The following is a 27962-nucleotide window of genomic DNA, read 5'->3' as shown; positions in this document are numbered from 1 at the left end:
TGCGACAGTGAACTCACACGGCAACGCTCACTCCATTGATAAGACTGCGAGTTGCCATTGACAAAAAAACAACAACCATTAAAAGCAAAGGGAACGGCATTGGACAAGCCAAGCCACGCCCACGTTCGCTCGCACCTGCCTCGATTAGCATATTCTCCCTCCCCGGAGCGTTCTATTTTGCCGCGGCTAACCACGTGAGGGCTGAACCGGGAAGAGCCTCCCTTCTGTGAGCGACCGCGTGGCGCGGCCAATCAGCGAGCGCGAAGCCCGAGCCCGAAGGGGACAGGCAGGCGGGGGGGGGGAGGACCTGGGCATTCCAACAGCCGAGAGAAGTTGGGCGGAGGGAGGGCAGCGTAGATCTCGGAAGGGCCGCCGAGCGCGAGGGTTCGGCGGGGTCCGGTTCGGCGGCCGCGGCGGGGAGGGGAGGGGAGGGCAGGGGTAGCGGAGCAGCCGCGCCGAGGGAGGCGCCCTGACCGGGGGGAAGTCACGAGTTCGAATCCCGGGTGGGGCAGTTCGGGGTCGGGTGGGTGGAGCAAGGAGGGGGGTTATGGGGAACAGCTGAGAGCCGGGGGGAGTGGGGTATCCAGAAGTTAGCCCTGCCCTTAAGGAAAGAAAGAACTCCCCTTCCACAGGAACCCCAAAACAGACAGGTTCTGGGCAGCTTAGGTAGATCTGGGCTTGCAGAGCTCTGGATCAGATAAAGCGGAGTTGGGGAGCAACTAGGTCACGGGGTTGGGAGGCTCTTGAGAGTGTGAGCAAGTTGGAGGGGGTTTTTTGGGGGGGCGGGTAGGGGTAAGTAAGCGGGCTTAGTCCCTTAGGCTGTTAGGTGTTTCCATTGCACTGGAGTTTGGCCGAGGCGTTTAGATTTCCTTGCGCCCCATGGAAGATTCAACGGAGAGGAGCCCCCTCTTAGGAGGGGGAGACCACCACCGGGGGGCCCCCAGCTCCCCCAGCGCCAGCGCCTTCCGCGGCCGGCGCTTGGCCTGCGCTGCGGTGCTGCTGGCAGAGATGCTGGAGCGGGTGGCGTTCTACGGCATCACCTCCAACCTGGTGCTGTTCCTCAACGGGGTGCCCTACAACTGGGAAGGCGCCCAAGCCAGCCAGGCCTTGCTGCTCTTCATGGGCGTCACCTACCTGGTGTCGCCCTTCGGGGGCTGGTTGGCGGACGCCCTGCTGGGCAAGTTCCCCACCATCCTCTTCAGCATGGCACTCTACTTGCTGGGCATGCTGGTCTTCCCTGCCATGGCTTACTCCACCACCCGCCAGTGGCTCTGCGGGGAGATGCCCTTGCGGATCGTAGAGAACTGCTCTGTGCCCGTGTCTCCCAACATCACCCACGCCCCGTGCCAGCTGCAGGGGGCCAACCGCTATTGCCTGGTGGCCAGCTTCGTGGGACTGGTTCTCGTGGGAGTCAGTGTGGGCTCCGTCAAGGCCAACATCACGCCCTTCGGAGCCGACCAGGTATTTTTAATTTACCTCTTTTTGTTTCCGAGAGATTTGCACTGCACGCTGCAAGGTTGCAAATAATTATAATGCCGTTTCCTGGATATTAAAGCAGTTCAGTATTTCACTCAAAAGCGACTGTTTTAAAATGTTAAAATAAATAATTTATTAAAAATAATTAACATGAAGAAGCAGATTAAGACTCCTGCCGACTCTCTATGTGTATGAACAAAGCGGTTATATAAGACACAAAATATGTGTCAGACAAAAATATCAGACAAAGTGGTTATATCAGACACCCGAAATGTGCTTGCTTGATGTCAATAGGCAGGGAGTTCCAAAGTGTGGGTGCTGACATTTTTCACTTTGTTTTTTTTTACAAATGTGTAATGAGTATTATGGGGCACCTGTAACAACCAAGATTTGCAGATGGAAGCAGTTAAGTGGGTATTTGTGAGGCGAGGCGATCCGCCAAGGAAGCTGGTCTTTGCTGTTGATAAGGGGGCCACACTTTGCTATCGGGGAGATGAATCAAATGCGGCCCTCCGAAACTTGCTTCAGGCCCTGTGCTCCCCCTCCCCAACCCCATCTGTTATTGACCCTGCTCTGCATCCTCCGTTCTTGTTTTTGCCTGGCGTTGGAATGTGGCCCCTGAACTCTGATCACGCCTCTCGCTTGTTTGGAGAGATGATAAGAGGGTATGCAGGAAGTCACTTATTGTGGCCGGGGGGGGGGGCATTTGTTGCTCTGCTCACCTTCTGCACCAGCATCAGAAGATACTGTGACGCTTTGGGGGTGAAAAAGGTCCCCTACTTGTGCCTTGCGGTGAGGTCATATCTGTTGACACCAGCAAAGCAGATGATCAAGGAGATGGAGCAAGTTCCCTTGCGAGGAGAGGTTGCAGCCTTTTGGACTTTTCTTGTATAGAGAAAGGGCAGGCAAGATACAAGTTGATAAAGTTAGACATGGCGTGCAGAAAGTAGCCACAATGGCGATGTTCTGCTTCTCGTGTCGGAGGTATCTGAATGGCAGTTGCTGGCAGTTTCAGGAGGGGAGGGTGTCTTGCATTCATGTTGAACTTTCAGGCTTCCCAGAAGCATCTGGTTGGCCACTGTGAGGACAGGATGCTGGGCAAGCTGGGCCAATGGCCTGTTCTAGCAGGGTTCGTCTTTTGCTCCTACATTAGATGGATTTCCTGACTCAGTATTGCTGATGGTGTATGGATGGATGTGGCTTATATTGACCCATGTCATTAGCCCAGGACTGCCTGTTCCACCTTGACTTTCCAAGGTCCCATAGACCAGCCCTTTACATGCAAAAAGCTCCAGGTTCAGTCCCTGGCATCTCAGGGTACTAGGATTTTTCATGCATTCAGGAATGTGCTAATCCTCCTAATCTTGAAAACTTGATGCAAAATGCTGTCATCTATTTGATAATAATAATAATAATAATAATAATATAATAATAATTTATTATTTATACCCCGCCCATCTGGCTGGGTTTCCCCAGCCACTCTGGGCGGCTTCCAACAGAAAAATAAAACACAGTAATCTATTAAACATTAAAAGCCTCCCTGAACAGGGCTGCCTTCAGATGTCTTCTAAAAGTCTGGTACAGTAGTTGTTTTCCTCTTTGACATCTGTTGGGAGGGCGTTCCACAGGGCGGGCGCCACCACCGAGAAGGCCCTCTGCCTGGTTCCCTGCAACTTGGCTTCTCGCAACGAGGGAACCGCCAGAAGGCCCTCGGTGCTGGACCTCAGTGTCCGGGCAGAATGATGGAGGTGGAGACGCTCCTTCAGGTATACTGGACTGAGGCCATTTAAAGGTCAGCACCAACACTTTGAATTGTGCTCGGAAACGTATTTGATAACATGAGAATAAGTCTCGAGAGGCAATGGAGTGTGCCTCCGGACTGGAGTCAAACCGCTGGATGGAGGCGTACAAGGCGCTATCCAACCAACTTAGGGACTTCCCTCTGTATTTGTGTTGTGTTTACTCCTTAGCCTTTTCTTCTCCTGATGATGACCAGAGTTTTCCTTCCCCTACATGGGCTTTCTTCCCAGGTTGATGAGCCCAACCTGCCCCTCACTTCCCTTTACAGCACATGCAGAAACTGCCTTCTTTGACCTTTGGACCCACTATTGGTCCTGTCTGCTCAATCCCCAAACTCGCCAAGTGTTTGAGACCCCTCACCTGGTTTAGCTGGCCAGTTGAAGCCTTTCCCAGGATTCCTGAGCTTGCTCTATCCTCCATGTGACAAGCCTTTAGTTATTTGAAGATTGCTGTCATATCTCCTCTCAGTTTCCTCTTCTCTTTCACCGGCAGAATCTCAGCTGGCAGAAATGTCAGTGGTTGCATATGTCTTGCAACACACACAACAAAGGATGCAAAGCCTTTGTTCTGCGGACTCATGTTTGCAGTGATAGGAGGAAGTTTTTGATTTGCGCAAAACTCCTCAGACTGCCGTGATTGAAAGGGAGGCAGGGAAAGAAAAGGAAGATGACACGCTCCAAATAATCTTGATTGAATAATACGGTGCATCCTGAACACATAAGAGTTCAAACAAAAGAATGTTAGCTGGATTATAAACCTGGTGGCTTTCGAGAATCCCCAAGGGAGGGAAGTGGGGGGTAAGCAGGAAGCAAAGGGGAACAGGAAATAGTTGAATGAAGGTAAAGGTAAAGGGACCCCTCACCATTAGGTCCAGTCGTGACCGACTCTGAGGTTGCGGCGCTCATCTCGCTTTACTGGCTGAGGGAGCCGGCATACAGCTTCCGGGTCATGTGGCCAGCATGACTAAGCACCGTTTACCTTCCCGCCGGAGCGGTTCCTATTTATCTACTTGCGCTTGATGTGCTTTCAAACTGCTAGGTTGGCAGGAGCTGGGACCAAGCAATGGGAGCTCACGCGTCATGGGGATTTGAACCACCGACCTTCTGATCGGCAAGCCCTAGGCTGAGTGGTTTAGATCACACCGCCATCCACGTCCCTAATGAATGAAGGTAGTTAATAGGATAATAAACTATTGGATATTAACCTGTTTCTTCTACTCCATTGTTTTCTACTCGTAGCCGCCCAATTGCCTGGGGTTTCCCTATTGCTGCTCAAGAGATAAAGATGAGAAATATTTGTTGTTGTTTTCAAGGGAAAGGGCAGGGTGGGTGAGGTCTATCATCATCCAACTGAACATGCATTCTTTCCTATGAAGGAAGGTGCTGTGTGAACGGCACCATTTGACAACTGAAGTACAGTAATTTTTTCAGGGGAAGTAGCCTTCGAATCCTGTCCGCAGAAACCCTACGCATAAGAGGATAACAAAGAACACAGGAGCTCGATGGCTCAGACTAAAGGCCCATCTGATCTAGCAAAAACATTCTTTGCATTTCTGCGCATGTTTGCCTAGTAGCAAGTTAACTCTGAATTTGAGGTGGCTTATTTTTTTTGGCTAGACGTGCAAAAGATTGGGCATTGAGCACACCACCACATCTTGTGTCAGTGAATGGCATGTTGGAAGGTGTGCAGATGGAGCAGGCTTCTTTTCTGCAGCTCCAGAGGGTAGGACCCGGACCAATGGATTCAAATTATAAGAAAGGGAAATGTCAACGAGACATTGGGAAGAACTAAGAGCTGTTGGACAGTGGAACTGATGCCCTCAAGCTGGTGGACCCTCTTTCCCTGGAGGTTTTTAAGCAGAGGTTGGATGGCGACCTGTCATGACTGCTTTAGTTGAGATTCCTGCATTGCAGGGGGTTGGACTGGATGACCCCGGGGACCCCTTCCAACTCTTCCGTTCTATGACTTTATGGTGTTGCCGGCAGAAGGTCCCAGGTTCAATTCCCAGCAGCTCCAGGTAGGGATGGGAACACCTTCTGTAGAAAGCCGTAGATTACTGCTGTCTGTGTTTGTGTACAATACTGAGCTAGAAAAGCCAATGGCCTTTTTAGTATAATATGCCTTCCTCCGATTTCATACCATGTGGCATAATGCTTTTGGGACATCAGTGTCGTGGCTGAAACATGGTGCACAAGTATGTGTGTGTGGGAATGTTGGGTGCCTCTCTCATCAGGCATTTTATTCCTGTATTTTTGTGATGGAATTCTGCCCATCTTAGCACAACTAATGCCCATATGATGCCTTGTGTCTCACAAATTAGATCATTGCCCTTCCATCTTGGAACAGTCAAAAGTTGATTTGTTTTGTGTATGTGCAGAATAGTTTATTGCTCTGGCATAGCTCTGGCCCCCGAGCCCCGAATACCACTTGTTAATCAATGAGGCATAGTAACTTCCACTACGCTTCTGACCTGCGAAAGGTTTTTGAAAATCCCTTCTGTTCCCAGAAGATGGGTGGTTGTGTCAAGAGAGAAATAATGCTGGTGGTCACTTGAATCAGAACTTCAAAATGGTGGGTGCAAACATGAGTGGTTATTATTGGAGTGCACCATGGAGAATTTAGGGCGTAATTTTCATCCTTGGATTTTCATATACCCTTCCTTTCCCTGCCTTGTTTCATGTTTTGTGTTGCTGAAAACCAAGCACTGTGGTTTGGTTTGTTCAAAATGGGTTTCTCCACCTCCCAGGAGCAACCAAATGTATTTCCTTTGATGGCTCTTCCTTGCAATAAAGACTTGAGTTCCTGCAAGGCTAATTTGTTGGTAGCTTTGCAAGGATCACCCTGAATCTCTTCCAAGCAAAGCCTAGACCTGCCTTTCCCAAACTGGTGCCCTCCACATGTTGCCGGACTCCAACTCCCATCTGGAGGACCTCTGGGAAAGGCTGGCTGAGAGGGGATCTACCATTGTCCCCTTGCATTATTGCAATCCCAGGAATTGAGGGATCAGTATGTGGTCGCAGGAATTTCTTTGTGTGCTTGTCATTTTGAGGCTAGTTTAAACTGCCCTGTTTTTTATATGTTAAAAAAAGTATGCACAATTTTTTGGAACTTCTTCATTGGGAACAATATGCTGATTCAGATGTGCTTTTCAGAATGGGGCATGGATGGACATAGGTCCCCCCCATCTCTGATCTACAGTGGAACCTCGGTTTACGACCGCCTCCGTTTACAACGAACTCGGAGAGCGGACCCAGAAGTATTTACATCTGGTTTCCGCGCGCTTGCGCAGAAGCAATCTGCGCAGCATGTGTGTGTGTGTGCAGAAGCGCTCTATCGGTGCTTCGCGCATGCGCAGAAGTGTGCCTTCAGCGAGCGATGAACTCGAGGAGCGACTGGCTCCCCAGAATGGATCGTCGTTGCAAACCGAGGTACCACTGTAGTTGTTGTTGTTGTTGTTGTTGTTGTCATTCCCCACCTTTTCCCCTGACAGGGACTCAAGGCAGATTACAGGTAAATAAGAAGCGCTAAATGAGGGTCTTTCCCCATCAATTGTTACATGATCTGTTGTTGTAGTTAGTCGGATATGCCAGACATTGAACCTGGAGCCTTGTGCATTTGACACACATGCTCTGCCACTGAAATACGGTCCCCCGTACACACACTTCTTAGTTTCAACCATAAATCACGTTTTAAGGACCTGACTTCTCCATTTCCAGCAGTGCTGTGCGTGTTTCATTTCTTTAATTCCACTTCCCAACCCTGTTGGTTAATCGATTGGGTGTTCCCCTAGAGTTTCCGGGATAGATGCGCGACAAACCACTAAATCTTTTCAACATCGTTCATGTGCCATTTTATATGTGCGCAACACTGTTGGGTTATAAAAACACGCACAAATAAACTTAATTTTTCTCTCATAAATTAACTAATGTGGATTTATGTGATTATGTGGGGAAACCCAGCCAGATGGGCGGGGTATAAATAATAAATTATTATTATTATTATTATTATTATTATTATTATTATTATTATTATTATTATAGCATAAGCCTCCCACCCTTCTCTCTGAAGGTCACTTCAACCGTCCTGTCTTCCAACAAATGCTCCTGGGATTGGTAGCTTCTGAGACCTGTGAATTCTTTACCCTTCTCATCGAACTACAGTTCCCAGAATTTTCTAGGGAGAAGGAATGGACTTTCAACTAGTGTGGATACTACAGAGTTCTCCCCCACCCCACCAAAATAATTCAAATACCTAACCTCAATCTGACTTTCGGCATTTGAAAATATTTTACAGTAGCTTTCTAATGCTGAAAATGTGTAGGCTGTGCAAGTACATAAGATAAAAATAAAGAAAAGGGACTATAAATATGTAAAAACAAACAAACAAACAAGACACAAAAAACGAATACAGAACGTAAAGAATGCTTCTTTCTTTGGCGGCTTGAGATTTGAACCCAGGTTTCCTGGACACAAAAATCACTGCTTTTAGCTAACAAGCGGCAGGACAAATTGTACATTAGTCATGGCGTCCGCGGGGCGTGTTACATAAAATAAATATATTTTGGTGGCTTTGTTTTCCCTCTCTGCATGCGAACATCTCCACCTGCCTACATTTCCAGGAATGTGGCCTGATGCGAAGGGTTGACTCAGTCAAAGAGCTTCGTTCTCAAAAATAGGATTGGGACTGTGATGTCGTCTTCATCTCCTGCTTCCCTTTTTGAGCAGCATTGCACTCTGTCCGTTTCCTGTTCTTCTGTGTGACACGTTTTGATTCGTCCCCCCCGCCATCTCTTGCAATTCTGAATTTAGCCCATTCGCCTATGAGGAAGCGAAACTGTCCTTAAAAGACAAAACATGCCATTCTGAAATGTGCAGCTCTGGCCAATCGGGCGGTTCTTCTGCAGCACCACTGAAATGAATGGGGAACGGTGGCTGTACCCGTCTCATTATTAATTAGTTCAGCATCATTATTATTATTTATGTGAAGACAGACTCTAGCAGATGCAGGGGACGAGACCAAAAGTGGGCCCAACAGTCTTGAACATGGGTGGTGTTGTGTATTGAGTCAAAGGATTTTATATCTGTATTATTATTGTCTGTATTTGCATTAGGATAAAGTAACTGCCTTTTGGTTCCAGAGGGTACAGCTACTATTGGTTCATTTAAGCTGCTGTAATTGGATCCTCTGTCTTATTGGTTTCCTCCAAAAGGCAGCACTGTGATTGCTTGATATTGTTCCCTCCAAAATGTATCCCTTCCTAGCTAGTCCCCTGTCCCTATAAATGTAGCTTTCCTCTCCTCAGTCTTCAGTCTTGTTCACTTTAATAAAGAGCTGTTACTAGAGAACTGTCTCCAGCATGTTATGTCAAGAGAGCTGAAATCACAAACCCCACGTCACAACAACTGGCGACGAAGGTGGGATCCGGAATGCTGAGGAGCGGTTAAACACAGCCCTGCCTCAGAGTCCGGATTGCAGCTTAGAACAAGACTCACTGGCCAGCTGAGAAGACGACCCTGCCCGCTAGGACAATGGAGAGTCCAAGGGTATTGGAGCCCTTCCAGCCATCAGAGCCCCACACATGGGAAGACTACGTCGAACGCTTCGAGTTCTTTGCAGTGGCTCAAGGGATCACCGATGCCAGCAAAAGAAGGGCCACATTCCTGAGCTACTGTGGGCCCGAGACCTTCAAGCTGGCCAAGGCATTACTTGCTCCAGCGAAGCTGAGTGAGACATCTCTCAAAGATATTCTTGCCTGCCTAACAAGCCACTTGGCGCCTACTGAGACCAAGATGGCCCGGCGGATGGAGTTCCATAAGAGGCAGCAGCATGCTGGGGAGTCTGTATCCACATTTCTGGCTGAACTCCGGAAGCTCGCTCAGCACTGCGGCTTCCAAAATCTGGAAGAGACTCTCCTGGATCGGTTTATTGGTGGTCTGAGCAGCAAGAAAGCCAGAAGACGCATCGTGGCTAAAGAAGAGGTTACCCTTGCTTCAGCCTTGAAGGAGGCCACCGCCACGGAGAATTATGAAAGAGAGGAGCTTGATGCCAGTCGCAAGGCCACTAAGCCACAGATAGAAGTTGCGCATGCCATGGACGAGCTAGAGGCTACTCCGAGCCAGAGCCCAGTCCGTGGGGTCGAGTTGGTGCGTCAGGCCTGCACAGTGCACAAAGATCGCCGAGGCAGTTGCCCAGGTTGTGGCGGAAACCATGAGCGGAAGAGTTGTCGTTTCAGGGATGCTATGTGCCGGACGTGCGGAAAGACGGGTCACATCGCCAGGGTCTGTAGATCGGCGGCGTCGGGAGCAACAGGAGCACCTAGACTGGAGCATCGCAGACCGCCCACAGCAACTCGTTTTCTAAAGGACTGCCACTACGTAACGGAGATCAACGGGAGGGCCGTGCAGTTTCCAGCGCAAGGCAAGGCACATGTCAAGGTGAAGATTGAGGGTCAGCAGTGCGACATGGAGGTGGACTCCGGATCTGCATTCACCATCGTGTCGGACCAGACCGCGAAGACATTCTTCCCCAGGGGTAAGTTGCCCCCTCTGGAGCCCTTCCCGGCAACCTTGCAGTCGTACTCAGCAGGCCGCATCCATGTTATGGGAATGTGTGCCGTGAGAGTACAGTTCCGGGACAAACAGGCTGTACTGAAACTGGTGATTGCGAAGGGCAGTCGCCCCAGTCTCCTGGGCACTGACTGGTTCCCCGCCCTGGGACTGAGTATCTCAGGGCTTAATTCAATCCAAACCTGCCCTGAGATGAGCGAGGCATTATGCAAGGAATTTGCTGGTCTCTTTAATGGAAAACTGGGTTGTTATAAAGGGCCCCCAGTTGACTTCGAGTTGGACCCCGGTGTGGCCCCAATCCGACTCAAACCAAGGCGAGTGCCATTTGCACTGCAACCCAAGATCGAGGCAGAGCTGGATAAATTGGTCAAGCAGGGAGTTCTCTCACCCGTGGACTCTGCTAAGTGGGAGACTCCAATCGTCACGCCCCTTAAAGCAAATGGGGAAGTCAGGATATGTGCAGATTACAAATGTACTATCAATAAGGCACTCAGGGGAAACTCATACCCCATTCCAGTCGTATCACATCTGTTGGCTAAACTGGCTGGGGGCAAGGTGTTCGCCAAAATTGACCTGGCACAAGCTTACCAACAGCTGCCAGTAACCCCACAATCAGCGGAAGCACAGACTATTGTCACACATAAAGGGGCGTTCAGAGTTAACAGATTACAGTTCGGAGTTTGTGTGGCCCCAGGGATTTTTCAAGGGCTCATGGAACGCCTGTTAAGAGGTCTGCCGGGGGTCTTGCCATTTTTTGATGACGTTTTGATTGCTGGAAAAGACCCACAGGAACTGGTTGCGCGTGTCCGTGCAGTGTTGCTCAAGTTCAAGGAGGTGGGGTTGCAACTGAAAAAAGAAAAATGCAGTTTTGGGGTGCCAACTGTGGATTTCTTGGGGTTTAAAATTGATGCATCAGGCATCCACCCCACAGATGCTAAGATTAAGGCCATCATCGAGGCACCACGACCACAGAACAAGACGGAGTTGCAGTCATTCCTGGGACTTATTAACTTTTATCATTCGTTCTTACCCCAGAAAGCTTCGGTAGCTGAACCATTACATAGACTATTGCAGAAAAAGAATGTGTGGCGATGGGGGCGGGAGCAGCAGAAGGCTTTTGACTCCTTGCGAGGAATGCTGAGTAGCAGGAGCGTCCTTGCTCATTATGATGAGTCAAAGCCGCTGGTCCTGGCATGTGATGCCTCTCAATACGGTCTGGGGGCTGTGCTGAGTCATAGGGAACCGGATGGGTCGGAAAAGCCCATCTCTTTCTATTCCCGTACGTTGTCGCCCACAGAGCGCAACTATGCTCAAATTGATAAAGAGGCACTGGCTATTGTGTCCGGAATCAAAAGGTTCTATGATTATTTGTACGGTCGCCATTTCTCCATTGAAACGGACCACAAACCACTGTTAGGGTTGTTCAACCCAAACAAACAAACGCCACAAATTCTCTCCCCCAGAATGTTGCGTTGGTCAATATTCCTGAATGGGTTCCAGTACACCTTGACCCATGTGCCGGGGAAACAGTTGTGCCATGCTGATGCGCTGAGTCGATTGCCCCTTCCTGGCGGGAGCATTGAGGATCCTGCTCCGGCGGAGCACATTATGATGCTAGAAACACTTCCGGGGGCTCCTGTAACAGCTACGGATATAGCTGAGAAAACTAGGAAAGATGCTGTTCTCTCCCGTGTGCTCACTTGGGTGGGGAGGGGGTGGCCAGGTGGTCCGCATGAAGAAAAATTCAGGCCTTATGCGACAAGGCAGCACGAATTGTCCATGCATAAGGGTTGTCTCCTATGGGGAGATAGGGTGATCATCCCAGCACCACTGAGAAACAGGGTTCTTGAGACGCTTCACATGGGACACCCGGGAATGGTCAGGATGAAGTCGCTAGCCCGATGTTATGTGTGGTGGCCTGGAATGGACCAGAACATAGAACAATGGGTACGAACATGCAAGGCATGCCAAGAGGTGCGGCCAGAAGTGGCCAGAGCACCAGTCCACTGGTGGGAGCAGTCCAGGACTCCCTGGAGCCGGCTGCACATAGATTTTGCTGGGCCATTCCAAGGGAAGGTCTTTTTGGTTATCGTTGATGCATATTCCAAATGGTTAGAAGTGGCGATGGTCCCTAGCATGGCATCAGCTGCCGTAATCAAGGTGTTGAGGCAGCTGTTTGCTACCCACGGGTTACCTGAGACCATTGTATCAGATAATGGGGCAGCTTTTGTATCCCAAGAATTCAGGGCATTCTTGGCTGATAACTTTATAAGAGGGGTCACATCCGCGCCCTTTCACCCATCCTCCAATGGGCAGGCTGAGCGCATGGTAAGAACAGCCAAAGAATCCATTGTGCGCTTAATGGAGGGTAACTGGTCGGCTCGCATTGCGCGAATGTTATTTTTGCAGCATGCGACGCCGTGTACTGCGACGGGCAAGTCGCCAGCCGAGCTGCTCTTAGGTAGAAGACTGGTAACGGTGCTGGATTATGTCCACCCAGATAAAATGCCAAACCGTAATTCAAGAGCAACCCCCCAGGCTGAGACTGACACAACAAGGTATCTCGCCCCTGAAGATCTGGTCTGGGTGAGGAACTATTCACGAGGTCCGCGGTGGGTGGCCGGTGTGATCACCCGGGCTAGTGGACCTGTGTCCTATTATGTGACCTTGGAAAATGGGCAAGTTTGGAAGAGACATATAGATCAGCTGAGGCGCCGGGCGCTCAGCAGGGAGGAGTCAGATAATTCATCCCTGGCTAATGACGCACAGCTGCGAGACCAGAGTGAAGATGGCCCAGAGGTGCAGTCACCAGGGGCTTCAGCAAATGAACCAGGGTCTGCTAGTCCTCAGGATGACGAGGTACAGGTCGGGGACCCTGAGATGTCTGGGACTCCATCTGTTCCTGACGAAACCCCTATAGCAGCCCCTCCACCACAGGTAACACCCAATCCAGAACCTGCAACACCTGTTGTCAGGAGATCAGGTAGAAGTTGTAGGACCCCACAGTACCTGAGGGATTACGTCTGCTGTGCTCACTAGGGGGGGAGGGGTGTTGTGTATTGAGTCAAAGGATTTTATATCTGTATTATTATTGTCTGTATTTGCATTAGGATAAAGTAACTGCCTTTTGGTTCCAGAGGGTACAGCTACTATTGGTTCATTTAAGCTGCTGTAATTGGATCCTCTGTCTTATTGGTTTCCTCCAAAAGGCAGCACTGTGATTGCTTGATATTGTTCCCTCCAAAATGTATCCCTTCCTAGCTAGTCCCCTGTCCCTATAAATGTAGCTTTCCTCTCCTCAGTCTTCAGTCTTGTTCACTTTAATAAAGAGCTGTTACTAGAGAACTGTCTCCAGCATGTTATGTCAAGAGAGCTGAAATCACAAACCCCACGTCACAACAGGTAGGCAAACTAAGGCCCGGGGGCCGGATCCGGCCCAATCGCCTTCTCAATCCGGCCCACGGACGGACCTGGAATCAGCGTGTTTTTACATGAGTAGAATGTGTCCTTTTCTGAATTTTGGCTTTGTGCTGCTAAAATTAGCCCATTAACACAGAATATCCTGAGTTTGCTGATGAAACAATGTCTGTGCTGCTATTTGGTAGCACATATCTTTGCAAGACAAGGTTTTCAGCTGCTGTGAGGACAAAATGCTGTAGCAGGCTATGTATCCGTAATGATTTTGAGAGTATATCTGACAACCGTCTAACCCAGGGGTAGGCAACCTAAGGCCCGGGGGCTGGATGCGGCCCAATCGCCTTCTCAGTCCGGCCCACGGACAGTCCGGGAATCAGCGTGTTTTTATATGAGTAGAATGTGTCCTTTTATTTAAAATGCATCTCTGGGTTATTTGTGGGGCCTGCCTGGTGTTTTTGCATGAGTGGAATGTGTGCTTTTATTTAAAATGCATGTCTGGGTTATTTGTGGGGCATAGGAATTCGTTCCTTTTTTTCTTTTTCTTTTTCCAAAATATAGTCTGGCCCCCCACAAGGTCTGAGGGACAGTGGACCGGCCCACTGCTGAAAAAAGTTTGCTGATCCCTGGTCATGAAGGAGGTTTCTGCATGTGCCATAGAGGGGGCTAATCCATGGGGTGGGTGGGTGGGTGTGATTGGGTTGTTGTTTTTATTTTGATTATATATTTTGTGGTTTTACATTTTGATTTTTTTTCTGTGAACTGCCCCGAGACCTCCAGGTATAGGGCGGTATATAAATTCAATAATAATAATAATAATCCACCTAGGAAAGTAGCCCATCTAGGAGGAGGAAAACGGATCCTGAACCTTTGCTGCCTTGTAGAATAATTACAGAACCAGAATAGGCTCAGGAGGAAACCCTCCACAAGATTAAACTGTTGCAATGAAGAATGCTAACTTTTGTGTGAAACGGGCTGAGCGCAGTTTAGTTCTGGAACTTTAAACAAATTCCTGCACCCAGAACATGCTCAGGGCCATTCTGTGAGAGGTAAACTACAGCACCCAGAATCCTTTGAGGGGCGGGGGAATGTGCTTCGAATCTGCACTAAAGATTTAGTGTGTACACTGCCTAACTCCTAACAGCTCGTCTGCACTGCTGTTGCTCATCTTCTCAGTGAGGAGTCGCAGAACAAACTTTGAAAAGCACTGCTTTAAAAATGCATCTTGCACCTTCTCCATTTCCTTCCCTTTCTTCTGTCCGCCATATTTTTGTAACCAGCTCATTGGAAACAATGAGTGGGGGAAATTGGATGTACGCACCCCGGGTGACACAGGCCTCTTCTTCCATGAATGTTGCTAAATGCAGAAATAAACAACAACTGTGTTACTAAGCAATGGCGTCTACCCAGCAACCATCCCGGGTTTGCTTTTCACCCAGCCTCCTTGGCACAGGTGCCAAGCTGGAGGAAACAGGACACTTTAATTCGATTAAAAGCAAGTCATGCTTGTTATGGAGCGTGGCCTGGGATTAATATCGTGTTGCTCTGCTAAATGCAAGTATTGCGTAACTGGAAAAGCTTGGAGGTTTGAGCAAAATAGATCCCCAGCGTTGATTCAGCAGGAAGATCGTTCTGTATTCCGCATTTTGTTTCATTTTTTCCCCCTTCCTGAGATAGAAACTCAGGAAATTTAGCAACTGGTGCAATGACTTCAGTTAGTCATCAGTTCCAAACATACATCTCTGTTTAAAACCGGCATCTTGGTCTCTCTCTCTCTCTCTCTCTCTCTCTCTCTCTCTCTCTCTCTCTCTGTATCCCTGTAACAAATGCTGTTCTCTTAAGGCATGGGTAGGCAAATTAAGGCCCGGGGGCCGATCCGGCCCAATCACCTTCTAAATCTGGCCCGTGGATGGTCCGGGAATCAGTGTGTTTTTACATGAATAGAATGTGTCTTTTTATTTAAAATGCATCTCTGGGTTATTTGTGGGGCATAGGAATTCGTTCTTTTTTTTTCTTTTTCCAAAATATAGTCCGGCCCCCCACAAGGTCTGAGGGATAGTGGACTGGCCCCCTGCTGAAAAAGTTTGCTGACCCCTGTCTAGAGGGTGATTCATCCTAAGCAGAGATGGCCTGTGAGTCTCGGACATATTTTGGGCATGTGCTTAGTAGAGGAACACACTGCAAAGGCGCATTAGCTGCCGTTATTATTGTTATTATTTATTATATTCCATCATTATTTCTATTTATTACCCTCTCCTCCATTATAACGTCTGGGGCAAGGAGGTTCCAGGAATTTTGAAAGGATGCTTGACAAGCTGGAACTTGCACCGAGGGTGGTGGGTGACCAAGATGCATACCTGCCAAGTTGCTGTCCGAGAAATAAGGGACCGGGCCAGAAGTAGCAGACCGGAAGTAGCGCTGCCGCCATTTTGGAACTTGGCGGAGCATGCTCAGAAGTGACTTTTGATGCTGCTTTGCCCAGTTCCAAAATGGCCGCCGCGCCAAAAGTCGCCCTGCAGCCATTTTGGAACTGGGCAGAGCAGCATCAAAAGTCGCTTCTGAGCATGCTCCGCCCAGTTCCAAAATGGCTGCCGCGCGAAAATAAACCGGGGAAAAAACAAAAAAATCCATTTTTTCAGCTAAAAACAGCTGGAAAAACGGGGATTTCCCGGAGAATACGGGAGACTTGGCAGCTATGCCAAGATGATGAAGGGGTCTGGAAACCAAGCCCTTTGAGGAATGGATGAGGGAGTTTGGTAGGCTTACTGTGAAGAAGCCCAAGAGGTGATATGAGAGCCATCTTCAAACATAAGAACTCTTTGACAGTAGAACGGATCACCTCCAAAGGCGCTCCTTCGTCGGACGTTTTTAAGCAGAGGTTGAATGGCCATCTGTCAGGGATTCTGTCACCATGATTCCTGCATTTTAGGGGGCTGGACAAGATGACTCTTGCGAGACAGGGCCTTCACAGTGGCTGCTCCCAGACTTTGGGACTCCCTCCCTGGAGAAGCTAGACTGGCTCCCTCCTTGCTGTCCTTCCTTGGACAGGTGAAGGCGACCTTGTTCCAACTGGCTTTGGCAAGCACACAGCTTTTAATGAAGGGACTGGTGGCCCTGCTGTTTTTATTATACAGTGGTAACTTGTTTACTGAACAGTACCTATTTATCTACTTGCATTTTGACGTGCTTTCGAACTGCTAGGTTGGCAGGAGCTGGGACCAAGCAACAGGAGCTCACCCCGTCACAGGGAATTGAACTGCCGACCTTCTGATCAGCAAGCCCTAGGCTCAGTGGTTTAACCCACAGAGCCACCTGGGTCCTGTTTCTGCATTGTGTGGCATAGATACTTAGGAAGCAGGTAAAGCACAAAAAAATAGGCCCTTTACCATGAATGGGGAGAGTGGTCTTCCACACGAGGGGGTTCCAGTGCATGGGGGCCCTTTTCAGCCAGTGAAGCAGCGAGGCCACTGGCCAGTATGTTTGCGCATGGACCAGCCACTGGGGTTGTTGGAAGCGCCGGGGGGGGGGGCACCGCACAGCCCCCAGATCGAGACAAACCTCTCCGGGCATCTTCCTCTGGAACACAGCACAGGATGTTCGTAACTCTTCAGTCCTGTTGTGCAGCAGCGACACATAACCCAAAAATATGTGCACACTCAAACAGAGTAAAGCTGGAAGCTAAGGCTATGAGGTGTGGCATTTAAGTAATTTATTAAGCAATATATACAGGACAAAGCAATCATGGCGTCCTCTTACATCTTCTCCAGAAGAGAGATAAAAAGTAAAAAACAAAACAAAAGTACAATTCAACGGAAGACAGAGGACTGGCTTCTGTTTCCCACACTTTCCAAGCACGGAATGTAAACACAGACATGTGATGTAAGAATCACACATCCAGCAATGGGAGAGAATGAAAATGCTGACAGGGGTGGGTGACTCAGGGTGTGAAGCCCCATGTAGCTCTCATGCTTCGTTTCTGCATAGGGGGGGGGGCATTCGTCTGAACCCCCATTAAGAGATCCACCTTCATAAACCAGCCAGTGCGGTCCATCCATTACATAGCCAAGGCATATTCCGGTCAGCAGGCAGTGCAAGACCCCTCACAATATGGATTTGGGGAGGGATGGGTGAGATGCCCAGCTAGTGTGGTTCTTGCAAAGATACGGCTGCTTTAAGCACACGCAGGTCTGAGCCTCATTTCAGCTGTGAAATGTTGGGAGATTTACGGCAGCGCTATAAACTCTGGTCAGGAGGGAACTATATTTTGCATCTCTCAGTTCCTCCTCGCGGGGGTTGCTGCACAGCTGCTCCTCGGTGGCTTCCCGGAATTGCTGCGGTCTTACTTTTGCCGAGTTCGGCAGAAACTGGTGTCTCAGAGGGTGGTAGAGCACCTGCATGCAGATGGTCCCAGGTTCATTCCCTGCCACCCCCAGGTTTGGACGGGAATAGAGTCTCTGGTCTGAAACCCTCCAAAGCTACTGTCGCTCTGACTTCCTGTAGGTTCTGATTTGGGATAATAATAATAAATATAATAATAATAATTTATTATTTATACCCAGCCCATCTGGCTGGGTTTCCCCAGCCACTCTGGGCGGCTTCCAACAGAACATTAAAATACAATAATCTACAGTGGTACCTCGGTTTATGAACACAATTGGTTCCGGAAGTCTGTTCATAAACTGAAGCGTTCATAAACTGAAGCGAACTTTCCCATTGAAAGTAATGGAAAGTGGATTAATCCGTTCCAGACGGGTCCGCGGAGTACTCAACCTGAAGCATACTTAACCCGAAGCAAGGGTGTAATTGGTTCCGGAAGTCTGTTCATAAACTGAAGCATTCATAAACTGAAGCGAACTTTCCCATTGAAAGTAATGGAAAGTGAATTAATCCGTTCCAGATGGGTCCGCGGCGTTCGTAAACCGAAAATTCGTAAACCGAGGTGTTCATAAATCGAGGTTCCACTGTATTACACATTAAAAACTTCCCTAAACAGGGCTGCCTTCAGATGTCTCCTAAAAGTCTGGTAGTTGAACACTCCCCTGTGTTTTTCCTCTTAGAATAGGGTTGGGAAACCTCAGGCCCTTGGTATACTCTCCTCAGGCCACACCCTCGCTGCCCCTTGCTCTGCACCCTCCTTGAGTGTTTTTGCCTGACTGGGATGTGTCCAAACTCTGGCCATGCCTCTTGCTTGCCTGGATGAGGAATGGAGAGGGATGGGGCAGTGTGGATAGGAACCAGCTTATGGTACAAAAGGTAAAATTTATGTTCAGCACTTGGTGCACTTTTGCCTATGCCCACCACTGGGTTGTTGCCCCCAGATGGTCACCTGGAAAAGCATGCAGCCCTCAGGCTGAAAAAGTCCCAATTCCCTGATAAACGTTCTGATCTAGCTTTCTTCTCCCTGCCTTTCTAGTCTCTGTGTGGGCAACTCGGGTTTTTGTAAGGAGGGAAGTTCAGTTACTGAACTGCATGTCAACAGCTTAATACAGCGTCCAGAAACAAAAAGCGCTAATGCTAATCTAGGCTGCATCAAGAGATGTATAATGTCCAGATCAGAGGAATTAATAGTTCTGCCTTGGTCAGACCACATCTGGAACACTGTGTTCCGTTCTGGGCACCACAGTTTAAGAAGGGCACTGACAAGCTGGAAGATGTGCAAAGGAAGGTGATCAGGATTATCCAAGTGTCTGGAAGCCAAGCCTTTTGAGGAATGGATGGGTATGTTTAGGGTGGAGAATAGAAGGTATGGTTGTTGTTGTTTAGTCATTTAGTTGTCTCCGACTCTTCGTGACCCCATGCACCAGAGCACGCCAGGCACTCCTGTCTTACACTGCCTCCCGCAGTTTGGTCAGACTCATGTTGGCAGCTTCAAGAACACTGTCCAGCCATCTTGTCCTCTTTGGTCCCTTTCTCCTTGTGCCCTCCATCTTTCCCAGCATCAGGGTCTTTTCCAGGGAGTCTTCTATTCTCATGAAGGGGGCCCAAAGAATTGGAGCCTCAGCTTCAGGATCTGTCCTTCCAGTAAGCACACAGGGCTGATTTCCTTCAGAATGGATAGGTTTGAGATTCTTGCAGTCCATGGGACTCTCAAGAGTCTCCTCCAGCACCATAATTCAAAAGCATCAATTCTTCGGCAATCAGCCTTCTTTATGGTCCAGCTCTCAGAAGGTATGGTAGCCATCTTCAAATGGGCCGTCCTCACTTCCCCCAAAGTTTCCTGGGAACTGTAGTTCAGAATGGGTGCTGAGACTTGTTAGGAGACTCCCGTTGCCCCTCACAGAGCTAATGACAATACATATTATCTTAAAAAAAATAAAAATCCCAACACCTTCAAACAACAGTTCCTAGGTTTCTGCGGAGGAAGTCATGTGTTTTAAAAGCCTTTGGTCAAGAGTGGGGGGACCTGCAGTCCCTCAAGGCATTGCTGGAATGCAGATCCCATCATCGCTGACCATTAGCCATGCTGGCTGGAGTCTAGCACATCAGGAGGGCAACAGGCTCCCAGCCCCTGGTTTAAAAGCTAGCCAACAATTGGTGGTGTTCTTAGACAGAAAACAAAAAAACCACCCATGGTTGACAACCTTGTGCTCAGGCTCATCAAGCTGTAGATTTCAATCTAGTCACCAGATGTATGTGCTTTTGAACATTGGAAGGAATTCCCTACTAGAAAGGGGCTGCTAAGAGAACTGTGGTATCTGCTGGAGTCCTGCTGTTATGGCACTTTAATCTCTCTCTGGATGGGGCAGATAACCCCGATAAGAAAAGCCAGGCTGTTCTTAGGCTGCATTCAAACAACACTTTTATTCCTGACGTTTCCTTACCCGACCATTTCCACGTTTCACGTGATCTTTCACACATCATGAAATCCACTTCTGGGAATCTAGCAGAAGCTCATCGCCTATGTTAACCCCGCAAAATCATGTGCTTTAACTTTCCCTTCTTCTTCTTCTTCTTCTTCTTCTTCTTCTTCTTCTTCTTCTTCTTCTTCTTCTTCTTCTTCTTCTTCTTCTTCTTCTTCTTTGTGGCTCACAGCATGTGACAAAATTAGGGGCACTTATTGTCTGGCATGCAGTTCCTTCCCCCCATTTTCATGGGGAGCAGAAGCACACATAGGCATAAGGGTCAGCAAGGTTTATCTTGCCTGGGCCGGATTGGTCCCGCGGAGATCCCTCCGTGGGCCGGATCACGTGCGTGTGTGAGCGCGCGCGCCCGCAATTTCTGGTGCAGCAGAAGCGAGTCCCCACGCTGCACTGGTTTAGGGCAGCATGCGAGTGGGCAGCTCAGTTCGGGGTCAAACGATCTCCACGGGCCGCTTCTGGCCCATGGGCCTTAGGTTGCTGACCCCTGGCATAACAGAAGGTGACATGTCCAATGACATTTGCTGTGGTGCCTTACTCGTGTGGGTGAAATTTAGTGTGCCGTGGCTCTGTAGAAGATCAATCAGAAAGCTTTCATAATGCAATAGTTAAGGCAGTGCAAAAGGTACATTAGAAACCTGGGCAAAAATACAGTGGAGTGGACAAGAGTTGGTGTAGGATGAAAGACTTAGGGATTTTCTAAGTGTTGGATGGATTAAAAAGGTCTGAACTGGATTGTTTTAAGGGACTGGTCGGGACTCCTAGGGAAATGTTTTCTGGGGAAGGGAGGGGGAATTTAGAGGTGATTGTCATTTATTTTAATTTTTCTTTAGATAATTAGAAATGTAATATAGTGGGATACTTCTGGGGGAATTTAGAGGCTAAAAGGGATTAAATAGAGTAAGATATGTGCATGTATGATTTTTTTTCCTCTTGTATTGAGTATTATACTATTTAGGATATGGATTGGTGTTAGCAGATGAGGCTTATTTTCTTTCTTTCTTTTTGCATATTATGAAAGCTGTCTGAATGGGGAGTATAGTAGATTCGGGAAGGGGAGGGCGGGGAAGTCGGGAAGTGATTACCAAGTAAGAAGTTTGATGTGAGAATTTTTGTTTTTGTTTCTGTTTTGTTTTTCGTATTTTTGTATTCGGTGTTTTTCTTTTTTCTTTTTTCTTCTTTTTTGTGCTTTGTATTCTTTATTCTTTTTGTATTTTTGTATATTTTTGTTGTTTGGAAAATCTTTAATAAAGATGAATTAAAAAAAAAGTACAGTGGGGCCTCGCTTAACGAATGCCCTGCTTAACGAAATTTCCGCTTAACGGAAGGCTTTTTCGAGCGGAGGTTGCCTTGCTAGACGAATTCGCTTTATGAAAAATTTGTCTAGCGAATCGCGGTTTCCCATAGGAATGCATTGAAATTCAATTAATGCATTCCTATGGGCAAAAAAAATCAATAAAAAAAATCAATGCATTCCTATGGGATTCGCTAGACAAATTTTTCGTTATAAGAAAACACCCGTGGAACGAATTAAATTCGTCTAGCGAGGCGAATTTATGATCACCAGGAAAACTAAGGCAGTAAACCCCAAGTCTGAATGCACACTTACAGGTAGATTCTTAATCTTGCTATTTTCTGTACTGCCCTCTGAGGATCACAGGATGGTTTACAAGACAGGCAACCCCCGCTTAGTGTGGGGTTACGTCCCAAGGCACCACACGCCTCAGCAAAATCACGTATATTTGAAGCACCATCGCAAAAGCTTGCAAGCGCCCCGTTCCGCCCCTTTTTGTGACAATTTGGGATTGCTTTCCTGGATGGTGCAATAAGTGTGTGCATTGCTGAGCGCATAAAGGACGCGTGTAAATGGGGCCTTGCCTGTATAAAACCACAAACATACATAGCATAGTAACGAACAAACACAATTGCCCCCCCCCCAAAAAAACACTTTCTTTGACCCTCCTGGATTTTCAGAAGCATCACGAATGCAATTAAAACTGAATGGGAATGCATTGTTCTTGATTAGGCATTTGTTTTGGCGAATAGTTATTGACTTGTTGGGGGGGTTTACGGAGGAGATTTAAGAACAACAACAAATTCTCGTGCAGGTCAAAGACCGGGGCCCCGAAGCCACACGAAGGTTTTTCAACTGGTTTTATTGGAGCATAAACTTGGGGGCCATCGTGTCCTTGGGAGGCATCGCATACATTCAGCAGAACGTGAGTTTTGTCATCGGCTACATTATCCCAGCTGTTTGCATCGGGGTGTCCTTCGTCGTGTTTCTCTGTGGCCAGAGCTTCTTCATCACAAAGCCCCCTGACGGCAGCGCCTTCACAGACATGTTTAAGATTCTGGCCTATTCGTGTTGTTCCCGGAAGAGTCCTGAGGAATACTCCAGCAATAGGTATGTAGCGGGAATTTCCCCTTTCAAGGCAGTGTCCGAAATTCCCCAGGCACGTTTTGTGACTGGCGTGGGTCCAGTAGCAACTCCGTGGAGATCGCTTGAGGCCAGGATGGCGACTTCATTTGCTGGGGCCTGATGGGAGTTGTAGTTCAGCAGCACCCAGAGGGCCAAACCTACCCTAGAATGTGACAGGATGTTGGGAAACTGATTCATACAGATGCACGCGCGCACGCACACACACACACACACACACACACACACACACACACTGTTCTCTCCAAGGGAAAGAAATCTTAGGCGAGCTTAGTTGCCCGATTAAATAAGCGTGAGTGTTTGCTTGTTATCGAAAGGAATGCCCTGCCTATGTCTAAGATAATTGAAGGCAGATTAACGACCCATAAAGTAATAATTTGTAAAAAAATACATAATGTTGAGAAGAATGAGCAATTAGCAGCCATGCAATAAAGCACACTTTGGAAGACTGAAAAGGCAGCAGTAGCATAAATGGGTTTAAGAGGATTATTCTTCAAACACTGGATGGAGAAGAACTTCAGCTGGCAGCTGCTGCAGAGTCACTATCTCAAAAGAGAGAGGAGAGAAAGAGAAAGCACACTTGTTTTTAGATGCTGTGCACTCAGATTGTAGCAGGGCATCACCTACCCGGTAGAAAACATCTTTGGCTTTGGCGTTTTTGAGTCAAGATGGCGGACTGAACCTTTCAAAGCTGTACTGATTTCAAGCCCAATTTTGCACGATAGTTGTAAACACTGATTTCCAAACTGCCCTGGTTTTGTTTGTCTGTTTCTTAGAACTCCCAAGCAACACTGGGGATGGGGCTGCTAGTATACTACCGTGTTTCCCCCTTTTTAAGACACTGTCTTACAACTTTTTACCCTCAAAAAAACAACACAGGGTGGCTTACTTTCGGTGGGATGTCTTTTTTAAATTTTATTACTGGTACGGTTTTTACAGCTCAGGGCGCTGCTGGGCTCTCTTGAGTGCTCGGCGCTGCAGCAGCCACCGGTTCTGGGTGGTGGGGCGGGCAGGTGTCTTTGGCCGGGCCAGGCGGAGGCCGCTGGCTCAGGCGCTCCGACCGCCACTGCAGGGCGCTCCAAGCTCCTTGGCCGGGCCAGGCAAGGAAGAAGCAGTGAGCCCAGCGGTGGCGGCAAGCACGGAAGCGGCAGGGACGGCGGTGGACGAGAAGGCGGAGCGCGGGGATGCAGCCACCAAGGCGGGAGCGTGATCAGCTGTTAAGCAGAGCTCTTGGAGCGCCGCTTCACAGCTGATCGTGCTCCTGCAGTGCCGGCCACATGGAGTGACTCTATGAGTGGAGGTGCCTGTAGGGGTTGGTTTCCGCGGCACGGAAGTATGGTTTATTTTCGGGGTATGTCTTATATTTCTCAAATGCTTAAAAACCCTGCCATGGCTTACTTTATGACTCCGTATTAAAAAAGGGAAAACAGGGTATACAGGTTCCCAAAAATTTCCTTTGGTTCCATCTCCCTTCTTCTTTCCGGTAGAGACACTCAAGGGGTACTCCACCAACCAGCTCCCAAGCAAAGCCTCTTCGAGATGGCCAAAGCATCCCGTGGAGGGCCATTCAGGGAAGATAAAGTTGAGGATGTGAAAGCGCTGGTCAAAATCATTCCAGTCTTCCTGGCCCTCATACCTTACTGGACGGTCTATTTTCAGGTTGGTGAACGGGGCCTAGTTCTGTTTGGGTTCCTGTATATCAAGAGCAGCAAGGGGGGGCTAGATTTGCCACCTAAACAGTCTTTGGCTGTTAGTGCAGAGGGCGGAAGTCCTTGACGTTCTGAGATCGAGCTGTGGTTGCCAGTCATAAAATGGCTGCCGCTGGAGCGTGGCATGGTGCAAAGTGGCTGCTGCATCTAAAAAAGTAGGAAAAGAGACAGGAGCCCAAAATAGATTGCAGGGAAGCCCAACAACTTATGGATCTGTTGGCAAATCAATCGCTTTCAAGAAAAAAAAGTGTGTGTTTCTAGGGACAAGCAAGAATTTCTTCCCCATGCTAACATCAGCCAATAGACTGTAAGCTTCTTGGGGCAGGGACCCTGCACTCTATAAAGAGTCATGTACATTGATGGGACTTGTCAGGGATGGGGGGGTGGCTGTGGCCCTCTGGGTGTTCATAGACTCCCGGGCCATCCTCTTCCTTCCATCATGGCCAATGGTGGCTGATGGTGGGTCCAGGCATAGGCAAACTCCAGCCCTTCTGATGTTTTGGGACTAAAACTCCCATCATCCCTATCTAACAGGCCCAGTGGTCAGGGATGATGGGAATTGTAGTCACAAAACATCTGGAGGGCCGGAGTTTGCCTATGCCTGGTATAGTCCGTCAACACCTGGGAGGGGCACATGTTCCGACCTCCAGCAGAGTATAAACCAGGGGCTGGCAACGTGCCCACAAAGACCGTTTTGCCAGCCCCCGAACTGAGTCGCCTGCTTGGCGAATCCCCTGCACGTTGTACTAAACCGGCACGGTGCAGGGACTTGCCGAGCGGCGCCGGAAATTGCTTCTGCGCACGCATTTTCGGCACCGCGGACGTGCGCAGATGCGATTTCTGGCACAACGCTGCGCCGGCCCGGCCCTCGGACGATCTCTGTGGTAGTGATCCAGCCCATGGCCAGTAAGCCCTGACCCCTGATATAAACCATTTCCTTTCTTTCACTTCAGATGCAGACGACGTATGTTCTCCAAAGCCTGCACTTGAGAATCCCCCAGTTTTCAAACAGCACCTCAAACAGCCACACGGTAAGTGGTCGTTGGCAAACTCCTGTTTTCCTGTAGGTTGGCTTCCTGGGTTACAGTTTCATAGCGTGCAGGTGAGGATGGGTGGGGGGGCGGAAAGCACAGTGAAGAATCAAAACAGAAAGGAGAGCAGGATCTGCCATTTAGCAGTCCGAGATGCGATCTCTTCCGGAGTGACCCCTCCTCCTTTGCTGTAACTGTAGGCAGAGATAAGAGACAACACTAATTTAATGATTCTCAAAAGCATAGTGTTTCAGTCATACTGTTAAAATAATAAATGGTACCATTGAACATTATCCTGCCTTTTAAATAATCCTTATCTATTAAGCCCCATCTGTAATATGCATTTAAAACAGAATCATAACCGCCGTGGCTTTCCCCAAAGAATCGGGGGGAGGGGGTGCAGTTTGTTAAGAGTGCTAGGAGAGCATTATCACCCTCATAGAGTGATTTAACAATTAATAATATTTATACCCCACCCATCTGGCTGGGTTTCCCCAGTCACTCTGGACAACTTCCATCAAAGATTAAGAATAGATTAAAATGTCACACATTAAAAACTTGACTAAACAGGGCTGCCTTCAGATGTCTTCTAAAAGTCAGATAGTTGTTTATTTCCTTGACATCTGGTGGGAGGGCGTTCCACAGGGCGGGCGCCACTACCGAGAAGGCCCTCTGCCTGGTTCCCTGCCAGAAGGCCCTCGGTGCTGGACCTCAGTGTCCGGGCAGAACGATGGGGGTGGAGACGCTCCTTCAGGTATACTGGGCCAAGGCCGTTCAGGGCTTTAAAGGTCAGCACCAACACTTTGAATTGTACTCGGAAACATACTGGGAGCCAGTGAAGATCTTTTAGGACTGGTGTTATGGGTCCCAACAGCCACTCCCAATCACCAGTCTAGCTGCCCACATTCTGAATTCGTTGTAGTTTCTGAGTCACCTTCAAAGGTAGCCCCACATAGAGTGCCTCTCCCCAGGGAACTCTGAGAATGGTAGCTCTGTGAGGTTCAAGGATGCATGCAAATGGGCACTGGCAGACATCCATGAGATTGTCCAGGATCATTCCCCGCAGGCTCTCCCCCAGATATATCTGTACCTCTATCACTTATCTCTGCATCTCTCTCTATATATATCTGTATATCTATATATCTGGACTGGCACGTGCGGTGCCCATTTTAATGAAGTAGAAATTCAAACTCCAGTGGCACACAGCAGGATTGTGCCCATGTTACACACAGGGAGCCTTGTACCCACATTCAGGTTTCGTAATGCCCTTTTTGATGACGCCGTTCCTGCAGGTTGCTGAATGATTAATCTGTTTTTTTGGGAAGGCACAGAAGTCGGAAAGGCTGGGGGGGGGAGGCTGTCTCTGTGGGCGACCCCTAGTCCTAGGCTCGTCCCCCTTCCTAAATGGTTCAGCTCACCTCCCTATCATCCTAATAACCCAAATTCATAATGTATGATGGTTTTAATGCAGTATTTATAAATGAGGCGTTTGATCCAAAAAGCTAACCTGCTTAATATTAACATGTCAGCAATTCCGAGCAATTTAGAAGAACTCCATCTCAAGGAGCCACTGAACTTCAAGGTGGGTGGGCAGAACTTCCAAAGTTGTAAATAAAGTTCTGAGTGTATAAGTTTCAGGCTTGTATTTCAACTTTGAATTCTGAGTGGTTGGGGGTTTTTTTTAGACTCGTTTTAAGCCTGATGTTGCAAACAACATCAACCCACTAAAACCCCTAGGCCTGTATTTCGACTTTAAATTCTGGATGGGTTTTTTTTTTTACTTCATTGGACTTGTTCTAAACCCAATGGGTACTTCCAAATTCACATAAGCAGTTGCATCAACCCACCAAACTCCTAGCATTGTGCTGCTCTCCCCACCCCTGAAAAAGGTGTCACATCTTATTCTTTCAGGACCAAATGGTCAGGGGTTTCAACTTCCATGACAGGTTCTGGCTGTCATGGTGTGGGAGGCATAGCACCAGAGTTTTTGCTACTAAAGCAGGGGAGAGGAACCTATGGCCTGCCAGATGTTGCTGGACTACAGCTGCCTTCGTCCCTGACCATTGAGCATGCTGGCTGCGTCTGAAGGGAGTTAGTTGGAGCCCGAGAACATCTTGGGAACCCGTGCAGTACTGGCAACCCTCATTCGAAACCTCCTTCTCCGCAAGAGAAAAACTGATTCACTACATTACTATTGTTATTATTTTATTTTAAGAGCAACACCTGTACAGCTGAGGTCTTACCTTTTCAGAATTTCTGGTGCTGCATTTCTGAAGCGGAGTACAGTCATACCTTGGGTTACAGACGCTTCAGGTTGCGTGTTTTCGGGTTACACACCGCGCTGAACCCAGAAGTACCAGAATGGGTTACTTTCGGGGTTTTGGCGCATGCACAGAAGCACTAAATCACGCTTTGTGCAGAAGTGCCGAACCATGACCCGCGCGTGCGCAGATGCGGCTCTGCGGGTTGCGAACGTGCCTCACGCATGGATCACGTTCGCAGCCCAAGCGTCCACTGTATTTAATCACCGTCGTAAGAATCCACACGGGCTTTTAAGTAGATGATCCTGGCAAGGTTTTCAGGTTTTAATCGGAAGCCTTTGTGCCTCCGTGGATCGAACTTCCCCGGTGGTTGCTGGGCTGTGTGAAGTGGGCAGGATTTTCAGGTTCCAG

The 27962-nt window shown here is 48.5% G+C and overlaps 1 protein-coding gene across 2 annotated transcripts in view; it reads left to right on the top strand.

Moving 5' to 3' along the window:
- The first annotated feature begins 314 nt into the window (after positions 1-314).
- Positions 315-27962, top strand: part of SLC15A4 (solute carrier family 15 member 4) — a 74591-nt gene continuing 46943 nt past the window's right edge. Inside the window, exons 1-4 of one of the 2 annotated variants that reach the window (XM_035098007.3) lie at positions 315-1461; positions 22222-22517; positions 24038-24209; positions 25213-25290. In XM_035098007.3, coding sequence (XP_034953898.1) covers positions 880-1461; positions 22222-22517; positions 24038-24209; positions 25213-25290 — 1128 coding nt within the window. In that variant the 5' untranslated portion in view covers positions 315-879. The remainder of the gene's footprint in view (positions 1462-22221; positions 22518-24037; positions 24210-25212; positions 25291-27962) is intronic. The other variant, XR_015947497.1, reaches the window with a different exon arrangement.

This window comes from Zootoca vivipara, chromosome 16, assembly GCF_965207765.1.
Source record: "Zootoca vivipara chromosome 16, rZooViv2.hap1.1, whole genome shotgun sequence".
Taxonomy (NCBI): Eukaryota; Metazoa; Chordata; class Lepidosauria; order Squamata; family Lacertidae; genus Zootoca; species Zootoca vivipara.
Note: the sequence above shows the minus strand (reverse complement) of the source record. Positions and strands in the feature narration are given on the sequence as shown.